This window comes from Leptodactylus fuscus, chromosome 11, assembly GCF_031893055.1.
Source record: "Leptodactylus fuscus isolate aLepFus1 chromosome 11, aLepFus1.hap2, whole genome shotgun sequence".
NCBI lineage: Eukaryota > Metazoa > Chordata > Amphibia > Anura > Leptodactylidae > Leptodactylus > Leptodactylus fuscus.
The window spans coordinates 40419006-40434203 of NC_134275.1; the positions used below are offsets into that span (position 1 = coordinate 40419006).

The 15198-nt window shown below is 48.0% G+C and overlaps 1 protein-coding gene across 1 annotated transcript in view; it reads left to right on the plus strand.

The window, feature by feature from the left end:
- The first annotated feature begins 3222 nt into the window (after positions 1 to 3222).
- QSOX2 (quiescin sulfhydryl oxidase 2) overlaps positions 3223 to 15198 on the plus strand; it is a 29562-nt gene continuing 17586 nt past the window's right edge. Inside the window, exons 1-6 of the mRNA XM_075259508.1 lie at positions 3223 to 3500; positions 9151 to 9251; positions 10258 to 10306; positions 10707 to 10815; positions 11292 to 11382; positions 13895 to 14040. Coding sequence (XP_075115609.1) covers positions 3245 to 3500; positions 9151 to 9251; positions 10258 to 10306; positions 10707 to 10815; positions 11292 to 11382; positions 13895 to 14040 — 752 coding nt within the window. The 5' untranslated portion in view covers positions 3223 to 3244. The remainder of the gene's footprint in view (positions 3501 to 9150; positions 9252 to 10257; positions 10307 to 10706; positions 10816 to 11291; positions 11383 to 13894; positions 14041 to 15198) is intronic.

The window sequence follows — 15198 nt, forward strand, 5'->3', positions numbered from 1 at the left end:
CATACCAGTTAAAACCGGTATTTCTACGGAACGGCGCGGCAGAGACCACGTCTAAAGGTAGGAGACGAATAGCCTTTCTTAAGGCTATTCCGACGTGTTCATTAGAAAAAAAGGTAGTTTAATGGTAGAATCCCTTTAAAGGTCGGCAGTAAATGGAAAATGGTTATCAAAGAGGCACTGAACAAAAAGACACTTAGGAGCCCTTCACATGGCAGAAAATGAACAGGAATTGACTTCCCTCTCAATTTCCCCTTTATTCTCGGGCCCTCGGCCCCCACCATTGCTCACACTCACTGAATATCCCCTGCTTTCTTTTATGCTGTGGGTTCTGCGGCTGATCAGCCACGGAATTCAAGACAAGATTGAGCAGGACACTTATTTTTTCAGGGTGCTGCTGCAATCTCTGCCTCCTACTGAAAGCAATGGGAGGCAGAATTGGGGTAGACTCTGCTGCGGATTTGGGGGCGGAGTTACTCTTAAGGGCGTGTAAACGAGAATTTAGAGTAAATTCATACAGCAGAATTTCTTGTAGCAGTATCAGGCACAAACTCTTTGCCGCCCAGTCATACCAGTAGGAGGGTAGAACAAAAGAAGCGTCCTGCCCCATCTTCAGGTGGATTCCTCCCAACCCACCCCCCACCCCACCCCCCATTCAAGTGGATGGTTATAGAAATCTTCCTGCCAAAGATTTCTGCAGCATATTTTGCATGGCAAGTCCCACCACAAAATCTAATCCCATCACACTACCATAGGTCGTACTGGATTTCCAAAGTGTATTGTATCAAATCCTGTTTAGATCTCGGGTTTGCAGTCCTGCACACTACAAGACTTACTAACGACTTTTCTTATGATGTCTGAGGAGCATCACAAGAGGACTTCACAGGGCGCCAACCAACCTATAGTTGATCCTGTCTACTGTAAAGGATCCTAGGAGGTCTGGGGGACCTGCACTTCTACCATACTGTGCTAACTCTTCAGAGTGCAGCTCTGGAGTATAATACAGGATGTAACTCAGGATCAGTACAGGATAAATAATGTAATGTATGTACACAGTGACTGCACCAGCAGAATAGTGAGTGCAGCTCTGGAGTATACAGTGTTGGCCAAAAGTATTGGCACCCCTGCAATTCTGTCAGATAATACTCAGTTTCTTCCAGATAATGATTGCAAGCACAAACTCTTTGGTATTAATATCTTCATTTATTTTGCTTGCAATGAAAAAACACAAAAGAGAAAGAAAAAAGTCAAATCATTGATCATTTTACACGAAACTCCAAAAATGGGCCGGACAAAAGTATTGGCACCCTCAGCCTAATACTTGGTAGCACAACCTTTAGACAAAATAACTGCGCACAACCGCTTCCGGTAACCATCAATGAGTTTCTTACAAAGCTCTGCTGGAATTTTAGACCATTCTTCTTTGGCAAACTGCTCCAGGTCCCCCCTGAGATGTGAAGGGGGCCTTCTCCAAACTGCCATCAAGAGATCTCTCCACAGGTGTTCTATGGGAGTCAGGTCTGGACTCATTGCTGGTCACTTTAGAAGTCTCCAGTGCTTTCTCTCAAACCATTTTCTAGTGCTTTTTGAAGTGTGTTTTGGGTCATTGTCCTGCTGGGAGACCCATGACCTCTGAGGGAGACCCAGCTTTCTCACACTGGGCCCTACATTATGCTGCACAATGTGTTGGTAGTCTTCAGACTTCATAATGCCATGCACACGGTCAAGCAGTCCAGTGCCAGAGGCAGCAAAGCAACCCCAAAACATCAGGGAACCTCCGCCATGTTTGACTGTAGGGACCGTGTTCTTTTCTTTGAAGGCCTCTTTTTTTTCCTGTAAACTCTATGTTGATGTCTTTTCCTACTTTTTTCTCATCTGACCAGAGAACATTCTTCCAAAACGTTTTTGGCTTTCTCAGGTAAGTTTTGGCAAACTCCAGCCTGGCTTTTTTATGTCTCTGGGTAAGAAGTGGGGTCTTCCTGGGTATCCTACCATACAGTCCCTTTTCATTCAGACGCTGACGGATAGTACGGGGTGACACTGTTGTACCCTCGGACTGCAGGGCAGCTTGAACTTGTTTGGATGTTAGTCGAAGTTCTTTATCCACCATCCGCACAATCTTGCGTTGAAATCTCTCGTCAATTTTTCTTTTCCGTCCACATCTAGGGAGGTTAGCCACAGTGCCATGGGCTTTACACTTCTTGATGACACTGCGCACGGTAGACACAGGAACATTCAGGTCTTTGGAGATGGACTTGTAGCCTTGAGATTGCTTATGCTTCCTCACAATTTTGCTTCTCAAGTCCTCAGACAGTTCTTTGGTCTTCTTTCTTTTCTCCATGCTCAATGTGATACACACAAGGACACAGGACAGAGGTTGAGTCAACTTTAATTTTTCAAACAGTGCCAATACTTTTGTCCACCCCCTTTTTTATGTTTGCTGCGAATTATATCCAATTTGGCTTTTTGACAATTCTTTTTGTGGTTTTCCATTGAAGACAAATTAAATGAAGATAATAATACTAAGGAATTGGTGATTGCAATCATTTTCTGGAAGAATTGCATGGGTGCCAATACTTTTGGCCAACACTGTAATACAGGATGTAACTCAGGATAAGTACAGGATAAGTAATGTAATGTATGTACACAGTGACTGTACCAGCAGAATAGTGAGTGCAGCTCTGGAGTATAATACAGGATGTAACTCAGGATCAGTACAAGAGAAGTAATGTAATGTATGTACACAGTGACTGTACCAGCAGAATAGTGAGTGCAGCTCTGGAGTATAATACAGGATAAGAATGTTTAAAATGACAATATTCAGATATATTAGTAATATTCCTCTAATATGACATTAGCTTTGATCATCAGCTTTGATCCCTTGCAGACGTCTATGCTATGTGTGAGTATATCGCTTATATACAGAGCTCTATATCTGCAAGCTCTGTGAGGGTGAGCGCCCCCTCCTGCCTTCTGGCTGCACAGACTTCTGCCCCATCATGGATGGCACTGGCTGTATATGGGCAGTCTTCCTTTACTCATCAGCTTGCTGACAATACACAGAAGTGAGAGCAGACTGGCATGAGCAGGGCGTGGCCTCATGATGGACGAGTCCCTGCCCCTAATCTACAAGCGGACGTGAGGGGGCGTGTCTGTTCACTAGTTTACTCCACCTCCAGGCTCTACTCCCCGCCCCCTCCGTAGTTGTGATGACGTCACGGGGTGAGAGGTTGGCTTCACAGTAGCTATGGCCGGCTGTTCCAGGGTACCGGGTGTGCGGGCGGCGCTGCAGGTGCTCCTGGCCGAGCTGCTGGTGCTGGTGGCAGCAGACAAGATGCTGTATGGGCCGCAGGATGCCGGGATCTCCATACTGGAGCGGAAGTCGGTGCCTGGCGCCCTGTATAACTCATCATCTGCCTGGCTGCTGGAGTTCTATTCCTCCTGGTGCGGACACTGCATCAACTACGCCCCCACGTGGCGGGACCTGGCCTCTGATGTGCAGGGTGAGAGCTGTAGGAGAAGGGAGATGATACTGCAAGGAGGGGGAAGGGGCAGTAGTGTCCACTGGAGGAGTAGGGGGGAGCATGTAGTGTCCACTGGTGGAAGAGTGGGGGAGGGACGCGTAGTGTCCACTAGAGGAGTAGGGGGAGCATGTAGTGTCCACGGGTGGGGGAGGAACGCGTAGTGTCCACTGGAGGAGGAGTGGCGGGCAGCGCGTGGTGTCCACTGGAGGAGGAGTGGGGGGGAGCGCGTAATGTCCACTGGAGGAAGAGTGGGGGAGGGACGCGTAGTGGTCACTGGAGGAGTAGGGGGGAGCGTGTAGTGTCCACTGGTGGAAGAGTGGGGGAGGGACGCGTAGTGTGCACTGGAGGAGTAGGGGGGAGCGTGTAGTGTCCACTGGTGGAAGAGTGGGGGAGGGACGCGTAGTGTGCACTGGAGGAAGAGTGGGGGGAGCGCGTAATGTCCACTGGAGGAGGAGTGGGGGGGAGCGCGTTATGTCCACTGGAGGAGGAGTGGGGGGGAGCGCGTAGTGTCCACTGGAGGAGGAGTGGGGGCAGCGTGTAGTGTCCACTGGAGGAGGAGTGGGGGGAGCGCGTAATGTCCACTGGAGGAAGAGTGGGGGGGAGCGCGTAGTGTCCACTGGAGGAGGAGTGCGGGGGAGCGCGCAGTGTCCACTGGAGGAGGAGTGGGGGGCAGCGCGTAATGTCCACTGGAGGAGGAGTGGGGGGGAGCGCGTAATGTCCACTGGAGGAGGAGTGGGGGGCAGCGCGTAGTGTCCACTGGAGGAGGAGTGGGGGGGAGCACATAATGTCCACTGGAGGAGGAGTGGGGGAGGGACGCGTAGTGGTCACTGGAGGAGTAGTGGGGAGCGTGTAGTGTCCACTGGTGGAAGAGTGGGGGAGGGACGCGTAGTGTGCACTGGAGGAGTAGGGGGAGCGCGTAATGTCCACTGGAGGAGGAGTGGGGGGGGAGCGCGTAATGTCCACTGGAGGAGGAGTGGGGGCAGCGCGTAGTGGTCATTGGAGGAGTAGGGGGGGATCATGTAGTATCCACTGGTGGAAGAGTGGGGGAGGGACACGTAGTGTCCACTGGAGGAGTAGGGGGAGCGCGTAATTTCCACTGGAGGAGGAGTGGGGGAGAGCACGTAGTGTCCACTGGAGGAGGAGTGGGGGGCTGCGCGTAGTGTCCACTGGAGGAGGAGTGGGGGGGAGCGCGTAGTGTCCCCTGGTGGAGGAGTAGGGGGAGCGTGTAGTATCCACTGGCAGAAGAGTGGGGGACGCATAGTGTCCAATGGAGGAGGAGTGGGGGTGGCATAGTGTCCACTAGAGTAGTCGGAGGCCTAGTATTCACTGAAGGAGTAGGGGGGAGCACGTAGTGTCCACTGGAAGAGTGGGGGGGGAGGCAAACGCGTAGTGCCCACTGGTGGAGGGTGTGGGGGAAGCACGTAGTTTCCATTAGAGGAGGGGGGTTGGGCGTAGCGTCCACAGGAAGATATATTGTCCACAGGAGGAGTTGGGGGATGTAGCATCAACTGGTGGAGGAGGAGGAGGGATGTAGCATCCACAGCAGGGGGCGGATGTAGCGCCCACTGGAGGAGGAGGAGGGGATATCTTTATTCATGGCTTCCTACCATTGGGAACTCTTTGCCATCATGACTTCTCTTAGTGACCTCAGGATGTGCCACGTCTTCACACTGCCCAGATCACTGGCCTGTAGTCAGGTTGCTATGGAGAGTTGTGTCTGGTATCGCTCTGTGTATACAGCCATGTTATCTTGTGCCACGTGTGTTTATACTATGTCAGGGCTGAGGAACCTGTATAACCAGGATATATACCGCCGGCAGGACATTGTCACTCTCTATACACGGCCATGTTTAGTTGATTCTTCCTTTAAACTTTTTCCAAAGTCTTTATCTTTGGAGGAGATGTTGGTTCCTGACTGTGATAGGGGGCGCTATTGCAGTAGTAAGGCTACAATGACCTTCTGCTATGGAGAGAAGATTGATTTGGTGCGGTATGTAATCGGGGACCACCACTATAAACTTCTTTGGCCATGCGCAGAGATTTCTATCACTTACAGCCTGAGCCGTCATTCTAAGTCGCTGCCTTGGATGTGACGGGGTCTTCTGGGACTGTAACATTCACGGCCCTTTTTTTTTTCTTTAGGATGGCCGTTCAGTGTTTGATGGCTGAGGGTCTGATATCTGTCAGTACATTGGTCCAGAAATACTATAACTGTGTGACTGGTGGGGGTCCACCCTTGAGACCACCGCGTATTGGGAGAACTAGTAACCCTTCTCTGAATTCTGCAAAGCAAGGGGAAGGAATTGAGCATCTGCCACCATGTTAGATGTCCAATCACAGCAATATCTGTGTCATGCCAAAGGGGTTTGATATGATTCCGCAGTATTAGGGCCCCAGATTGCGGACGTCACCGTGTACCTATGACATATCAGAAGATGTAACAGTGTCCTTGTCACCTGGCGCCCGTGGTGTTATGTACAGGTGCAGGCGCCCTATCATGTTGATCTCACCTGTTGCGCGGCCTCGTGCCTCTCACATTTGCTTTCCCTTCTCCAGCTTGCAGGTTGCTCTTTTTCCAATCCCTCATTAACACAACCTGTCATTACCGAATTAGTGGTGTGCGATAAGCCACCCGCTCACTCCCCCTGCTACGCCCTGCCGGGCTGATTGTTCTACGCTCATGTCATGGATACCACAGCTCAAAGTGATAATGTTTATTGTGATCTAGATCTTACTTTGCTGCAGATTTAATTTACTGTGTGGAAACTTGGGCAGACTGAGGGGGCACTGCTAGTACTCAGTTACTCCACTAGGGGGTTCTCACTGCATATGGATTTACTATGGAGTTGTATAGGAGCTGTAAAAATCCCTTTGTGGTGAGCACCCTCTTGTGGTGACTACAGGAAGACAAGATTATATTATTTAAAGGGATTTTCAATTGATGTCTTCTCACGCAGCAGGAAAGGGAGGGGCAATCCCTATGGAAAAATCTAATTTGATGGACAGATTTTACAATCTGTCATGGACATTGATTCACTTGGAGACCCTCTGTTTTTATAAGAAAGCGTGGTGGTATTGGTTATTGTAGATTTTTTCCAGCTGTTTTGGCAGTTTTGTTAATAAGTTGATTTGCTGAAATCTATCATGTGATGGCATTAATCTGATGCATTGTAGTATGTAAGGCACCTTTCATAATTGTGGTGGTGTGAACAGTCCCCTAGGGTCCATGTACCTTACACAGACTCCCATATGTCTGTATTATGATCTGCTACCAAGCAGCACGTATTTATCCACGCCACCCCATCCATATAAAATCATAGGTGCAATCCATAGTCTGTATGAGCACCAACTGGTATTCATTATAGTGCAAAGTGACCATACATACCTAAAAGGGATGCCCTTATTTATTTAAAGGGATTGTTCTGCAATCACAATGATTTCTGGGGGTGCGGAAGCCATCTTCGTTAGTCCCACCTAGCAGCAGTCTGTATGTGCGCCTGTCACTCCATTTTACCCAGACATAAGTCCCCTTTCTCATAATCAGTGGCGATCTCAGCAATTCACCCACCAGAGACCAGACAACTGGGGCAACTCCATTAGTCAGAGTGGGGGGCTTCTGCATATTCTTTAAAGGGGCTCTATCATTGGCAAAAATCGTTTCTAGCTAAGCACATACTTGCATAGCCTTTAGAAAGTCTATTCCACACTTACCTTTTGTATGTAAATTGCCTCAGTATTTTTTTAATAAATCCGTTTTTATTCACATGCTAATTAACCTTCTCCATGCACCCTGGAAGTGTCTGTGTGCACCCTCTCTGCTATTCTCTATGTGTATGAGAGCAGGGAGATGAGTCCTCAGCACAGCAGCCTCTCTGCTCTCATACACATACAGCAGACAGTGCACACAGACACTTCCAGTGCATGGAGAAGGCTAATTAGCATATGAATAAAAACGGACTTCTTCAAAAACTTCTGAGGCAATTTACATACGAGAGGTAGGTGTGGAATAGACTTTCTAAAGGCTATGCAAGTATGTGCTTAGCTAAAAATTACTTTTCCCAATGATACAGCCCCTATAAATGTATTACAATGGGCACATATCCTAGGGAAATATGGACATGCCAGCATCATCTCTCAGCGCTCCCTGGTGATTGCCAGTGGTGCCTGCAGCTCAGCATTGGGGTCTGTTGAGGCTGGATCTCCCCTTTTATTCTGCAGGCTACTCTGTATATAACTACAGGGATATGATGATCAGCGGCATCCCTAATAGATAACATCTCCTCTGCCCTCCAAACTGCTCTCAGGATGCTAGATACCCGTGCAGGTGCCAGCTGGACAGCACTGCCATAGGTGAGCCGACCGCTGCTGTAACTGCGGAGACTCCCACAGTCTTTGGTAATTGTTACCTATAGCAGCCAGAAATGTATAAATGTCAATGGCGCCACCGTCTCTCTCCAGACATTTTATGGTATTCCTGCTCAGGTGTCATTGACTTCTGTGCATTAAGGCTTGTGCTTCTTCCTTCCCAGCCAGCAGAGCCCACATCCCATCTGCTGCACTCTGACCCAGGCATGTAACCCGAGGCGGCCGCATTGTCAGGCAGCATAAACATTTAAGGACCTGGGCTGCAGTTAGGAGAGGAGGGGCATGGAGGGCGAGAAGTGAAAGGGCTCCATGTCCCCCCCACCCTCAAGCCAAACTTTTTGTTCCTTCAGTAAAGCGTCACTTTGTGCCCTGTAGAAGAGTCGGTTGGATCTTTTGTCTGGGACTCAATAGGCTCCATCTGTCCTCCGATCCCTCCAGATCCCTCATCTGTCTATCGCAACTGACATCTCCTGTCAGCTGTTGCCACACGTCGTCCCCCATAGGTGTGCCAGCTCCCGGGGAGATGGAACAGAACAGAAAGATTGGGGTGGGGGGGGCTCAGATTTCTTCACATCTGATCACAGCCACGAGACCCCTCCTTGTTGTGTTCTGATTCCTTGTCATGTATGTTGTACTAGTGTTCACCATTTTCACACTAGATGTATAACTGTGAATGTGTCCATTCACTGACAGCAAACAGGGGGTTAAACTTGTCCAGCAGAGGGTCCGTTCACATCTGTATCGTCTGACGGAGCACAAATGATCTTGAGGGACCCCTTGGCTATAATGTTCATCCATCGGTGGTCTCTTGTTTCACTCATCTGACCCAACACAGTAGGAGACCGAGGGGCAATACGATGTAGGGACAAGTTAGAAAGAGTCCAGCACTTCACTGGTTAAAACAGTGCTGACTTCCGTGACCACAAAGATTGTTCAGTGCCATGTCCTCTGTCAGGGCATGCTGGGAGTTGTTGTTTTTCTATAACCAGAGACCACTGCACTAGGTGTAGTTGTGTAACCCGTGAACATATGGACACCCGGTAGATTCTCAGCTCAGTCCACTCCTACATAGATAAGTCTAGAATGATCTGTCCTCCTACACATTGATGTAACCGGAGCCCGTACACAGATCTCTCTATAGATTGTGACCACTTGATCCGGCATTGCCAGCCTAGAACATATGGGAGAGGTGCGGGGTATTATACCTGGTAACCTGATCTACCCCCAGCCTGTTTAATGCCCCTCTTCATCTTCCTTCCTATAGACTGGAATCCCGCAATCAGGATCGGAGTGCTCAACTGCGCCGACGAGGACAACACCGCCATCTGCAAAGACTACGGCGTCCAGTTCTATCCAACATTTCGGGTAGGATCTCATTTGCCTGTTGTGCCTGTGTGAATACTGTCCACATGACAGTTTACATAGGAAATAGTTTCTGAACATCGCTACTCTTCTTCAGAGGCTAAGTTTGGTAGTGCAGCTCATTTTCCTGGAATGCAGTGGAGCTGCAATACCAGACTTGGCCTATGGACATGAGAGGCGCTGTTTAATATTTAAGGATTAAAGAAGGTCTGGTCTCTGATATACAAAACAAGGAGCAAGAAGCAGACAGCGCTGTTCTCTGTGTAATGGCCAGATCAGGTACTGCTGATCAGCTCCCATTTAGTTGAATGGGACCTAAGCTGCAGTGACTCTGTTCTGCCACTACATAGAGAACAGCGCTGTCTATTTCCTTCTCCATTCACTGTGCATCATCTGCTTGGTGGGGTTTCTGAGTTCCAGGCCCTCTACTGATCTGATGTGAGTGAGCTATCTTTAGGATAGGTCATCAATAGTTTTGTATGGAAAACACCTTTAACTTGTGATACATCCCCTTTAAGCTCACGTTTTTCTCTACAAGATTTTAGCCACCACCTGGAAGAAGGACTTCTAGCAGGGGCAGCACCCTTCAGAGCCCCAGCTGTTGAGAAACTACAATGCCCAGCATTAAGTGAATGGTGCATGCTGGGAGTTGTAGTTTCACAACAGCTGGAGTATGAGGGAGTGTCTGCTTTAGAGGGGCCTGTGATGACAAATCAATTCTAGGTTGTCCTGCTGCTGGGACCCTTGTAGTGGGTGTTTCATTTTCCTGCAGCGCCACAGCAGGGGAGATGAAGCATTACACAATGTCCATTCAAGGTGTGTGTGTGTGTGTGTGTGTGTGTGTGTGTGTGTGTGTGTGTGTTAGTGTGTGTGTTAGTGTTAGTGTGTTAGTTATATAGGCTGGTGGAGACTTTGGTGACCCAGGACATGAAGATTTTTGTCCCTGTATTTGTTGCCTCTTCTCCTGTAGGGGGAGCTGCATCTCTCATCCCAGTATTTTCTCTTGTAGTTCTTTGGTGCGTCTGTGAGAGACTTCACTCAAGGAGAGAACTACAAAGGTAAGTCTTCAACCATATATGTTTGGGTGCGGCTAGTTCTGTGTGCGGAGAGATGGTCAAATGCTTTCTTTCAATCACCCAGCTTTCCCAGGCTCCTGACTTTTCTACAGTCATGCCTCCTGCTCTTGTAATATGGGATAATGGGAAGATCTGACATTGTGTGTGTGTTGGGAAAGCTGCCACCCCTAGTGGGATGTGTAATGGGGTTGTCACCCAGATTATTAGCATCTTCCTGACAGGAGAGGGTGGAGAGGAATATTGCTGTATAATGGTCAGTGACCCTATAACATCGCAGGGGTCTATGGGCCAAGTGTTCAGTATTGATATATATGGATGGGGACGTATTTTTGATTGTGTCCTGTAATGATCTATAGACGTGCGTCCATCTTGTATGTTCTAGCGGAAGCCGATAGAGAGGTGCAGAGCGTCCGACATGTCATCATCGATTACCTGCAGAGCCTCCCCGCTGAGCACAGACCCCAGGCATGCCCAGTCCTGCAGCCAATCAGGTGAGCTGCTGTGCTGGATTGCTTTACTGCACTTGCTGCAACACCGGAAATGCTGGGAGTTGTAGTCTCACCACCTGATCTGAAGTATACGGTATATTTTATCTGTGTAGTGGGCCCTGGTAGTCACCTCAGTGCAGGGTCTGTCCCCACAGTGTTGTACTTTGTGTCACCTGTTTGCCAAGACATTAAAGGGGGCAAACAAAAAAAAAGGAGCCATTTTTTTGAGATTGTGTACAACCCCTATAAGTGTCTGATAGGGGGTGTCCGACCTTGTAGCATAAGAGAGTTATGTGCAGGGCCGCAGCGCCCCATTCTTTATTTACCAGGCAGAGCCCTGTATTTGTAGTGGTTGCACCTGATATTAGTATATAGGACTGAATTGCAGTACCCACTACTGACCTGTAGTCTCTGATCTGTGACCTCTCCTCATTATTTTGCTAGCTTTGTATTTTTGATGCTTTTTTTTTGTTCTTCAGCTCTGGTGACATCACTTCTCTCCTTAAACAGAAGGAGACCCATTACACCGCCATCATCTTTGAAAGCGAGGCCTCGTACATTGGACGTGAGGTGGGTTACCTGTCTGAACGTAGATTAATGTCCACTAGTGTAATGGTGGGTGGTCTATAGCTGTGTTCATGACCCAGTATAATGGTGAGTGGTGTATAGCCGTATGCATGACCCAGTATAATGGTGAGTGGTGTATAGCCGTATGCATGACCCAGTATAATGGTGAGTGGTGTATAGCCGTATGCATGACCCAGTATCATAGTGAGTGGTGTATAGCCGTATACATGACCCAGTATAATGGTGAGTGGTGTATAGCCGTATGCATGACCCAGTATAATGGTGAGTGGTGTATAGCCGTATGCATGACCCAGTATAATAGTGAGTGGTGTATAGCCGTATGCATGACCCAGTATAATAGTGAGTGGTGTATAGCCGTATGCATGACCCAGTATAATGGTGAGTGGTGTATAGCCGTATGCATGACCCAGTATAATGGTGAGTGGTGTATAGCCGTATGCATGACCCAGTATCATAGTGAGTGGTGTATAGCCGTATACATGACCCAGTATAATGGTGAGTGGTGTATAGCCGTATGCATGACCCAGTATAATGGTGAGTGGTGTATAGCCGTATACATGACCCAGTATAATGGTGAGTGGTGTATAGCCGTATGCATGACCCAGTATAATGGTGAGTGGTGTATAGCCGTATGCATGACCCAGTATAATGGTGAGTGGTGTATAGCCGTATGCATGACCCAGTATAATAGTGAGTGGTGTATAGCCGTATGCATGACCCAGTATAATGGTGAGTGGTGTATAGCCGTATGCATGACCCAGTATAATGGTGAGTGGTGTATAGCCGTATGCATGACCCAGTATAATGGTGAGTGGTGTATAGCCGTATGCATGACCCAGTATAATGGTGAGTGGTGTATAGCCGTATACATGACCCAGTATCATAGTGAGTGGTGTATAGCCGTATACATGACCCAGTATAATGGTGAGTGGTGTATAGCCGTATGCATGACCCAGTATAATGGTGAGTGGTTTATAGCCGTATGCATGACCCAGTATAATGCTGAGTGGTGTATAGCCGTATACATGACCCAGTATAATGGTGAGTGGTGTATAGCCGTATGCATGACCCAGTATAATGGTGAGTGGTGTATAGCCGTATGCATGACCCAGTATAATGGTGAGTGGTGTATAGCCGTATGCATGACCCAGTATCATAGTGAGTGGTGTATAGCCGTATACATGACCCAGTATAATGGTGAGTGGTGTATAGCCATATGCATGACCCAGTATAATGGTGAGTGGTGTATAGCCGTATACATGACCCAGTATAATGGTGAGTGGTGTATAGCCGTATGCATGACCCAGTATAATGGTGAGTGGTGTATAGCCGTATACATGACCCAGTATAATGGTGAGTGGTGTATAGCCGTATACATGACCCAGTATAATGGTGAGTGGTGTATAGCCGTATGCATGACCCAGTATAATGGTGAGTGGTGTATAGCCGTATGCATGACCCAGTATCATAGTGAGTGGTGTATAGCCGTATGCATGACCCAGTATCATAGTGAGTGGTGTATAGCCGTATACATGACCCAGTATAATGGTGAGTGGTGTATAGCCGTATGCATGACCCAGTATAATGGTGAGTGGTGTATAGCCGTATGCATGACCCAGTATAATGGTGAGTGGTGTATAGCCGTATGCATGACCCAGTATAATGGTGAGTGGTGTATAGCCGTATGCATGACCCAGTATAATGGTGAGTGGTGTATAGCCGTATACATGACCCAGTATCATAGTGAGTGGTGTATAGCCGTATACATGACTCAGTTCTAATGGTGGGTGGTCTATAGTCATGTAGATGACTCGGTATAATGGTGAGTGGTCGTTAGCCTTATACATGACCCGGTATTATGGTGAATGGTGAAGTCCATCTAAAATTAAAAAAGGCAACTTTGCAATGAACCTCAATTAACCTTTTCCTACCACTTTACAGTCCTTTGTGTCTCCATAGTGACAGACATAAACCAGATCTCCTATAGTCAGATCCTGCAGTCCCTTTCATGAGCCATGGGCAAATGGCATGAAGTATGACTTCAGGATCTGAGTAGTAGTCTGTAACTATGGCAACACACAGGACTGCATAGGAGCTGGATACACTGGACATTAAGTTTTTGTTTTTTGGGGGTTTTTTCTAATCAAGACTACTTGCAAAGTTGTTCAAATGTTATATTACAGGCACTGAGGAAATTCAAAAACAGTCTTTATAGCCCTTCATTGCCTTAGTTACGTGCAGTGGTCAATGTAATCTGAATACTGACCAGTTGGGCCATGTGCGCCCTCTAAGGGTGAAGACATGGGTGGAAAATTCGAAATAGGATGTTTCCGAAGCAAGCAAATCCCATTACGACAAATGGGGCCATCACAGAAATTTCTGCCAGAAACCGGCTGGGTGGGAATACACGCTAACTGGGTGATGACTGATATCTTGAAGCTCTCTGCCTTGGGCCGTGTTGATAATCCCTTAACTCCGCACTCTCCTGCTGTAGGTGATCTTGGACTTGATGTCGTTTGAGAACATTGTGGTGCGGAGGGCTCTGAATTCAGACAAGGCCATGATGGAGAAGCTGGGTGTTGTGTCAGTCCCATCCTGTTACCTGATCTACCCGAACGCTTCCCATGGATTAATTAACATGTAAGTATCTAAGTGTCTGTAAGAGATACACGGAGCCGTCCTTCCTTTAAATAGAGGCCCCAGCGCGCGCTCTCCCTGCACCGTTTAGTGTTACGTGACAGTAACCCTGCACTTAGTGATCGGGCCTTCTCCAAAATGGCTCCTCCATCACCTCTCATTTCCCCCCTGTAATTACTTTTCCTTTAGACTCGCTGGTGTATGCCAGCCCTGTGCTTTAAAAGGTCTATGGACAGACATTGTATAAGTTCATGGGTCTCACATTTAGAACTGCAGTTTATCTCCCTGAGCAGCTCTTCGTGTTGTAGTTGAGGGAAAGGAGTTACAACTGTAGTCAGCCATTAGCTAAGACTACTAGTCCCCCAACTTCCCCTGTCATGAGCTACACGCAATGTGGGCAGGGGTCCTCTGGGCAAGATATGGATGGAGGATAACTTACACTACACTGGTGGGAGTCTGACCACATAGGCCCCCACCTGTCAAGAAAACCAGGGATTATTTTTGCCCCAGTTCTGAATTTCAAGGTGGGCACAGCGGACACTCCGCTCCATTCACTTTAGTGGCAGTGCCAGAGATGGCTAGGCTCTGTACTTCAGCTATCTCCGGCACTCCAATTGAAATGAATGGGGCCGGTCTGTCTGACTAAAATCCCCCATTCTCATGCTGTGTGCAGGGGAAAGTGTTGTGCATAGATGGCACAACCACTTAAGTATATCCACCCCACCCCCAATTCTTTCCAGGATAAGGCTTCGGGAGCTGTTTGCTCATATCCTTGCAAAGACAACTTAAAAAAAAAACAAAAAACTGGAAACTATCCAAAAGCTTCCCAAATCTTCGCTTCCTGAACAAAGAGTGTTGGGGTTCTCTGCAGTCACATCAGTAATGGGGTTAATTTCCCAAAGAATATCCTGTATCTACAGCATACAGGATAAATAGCTGACCACTGGGGGTGTCACCAATCCTGAGAACAGGAGTAGGCGTGCCCATTCTCTTCAGTAGGAGCCCCGGACATATTCGGCTACTTTCAGGCTGACTTTACACCTCTGTTCTCAGGATTAGTGGGGGTCACAGCTATTTGTCCTCTATCTTATGGATAAAGCATAAATGTTGTTTTCAGCATAACCCTTTAGAGAATCTTGTGGTGGTAGCCCCTTACTGATG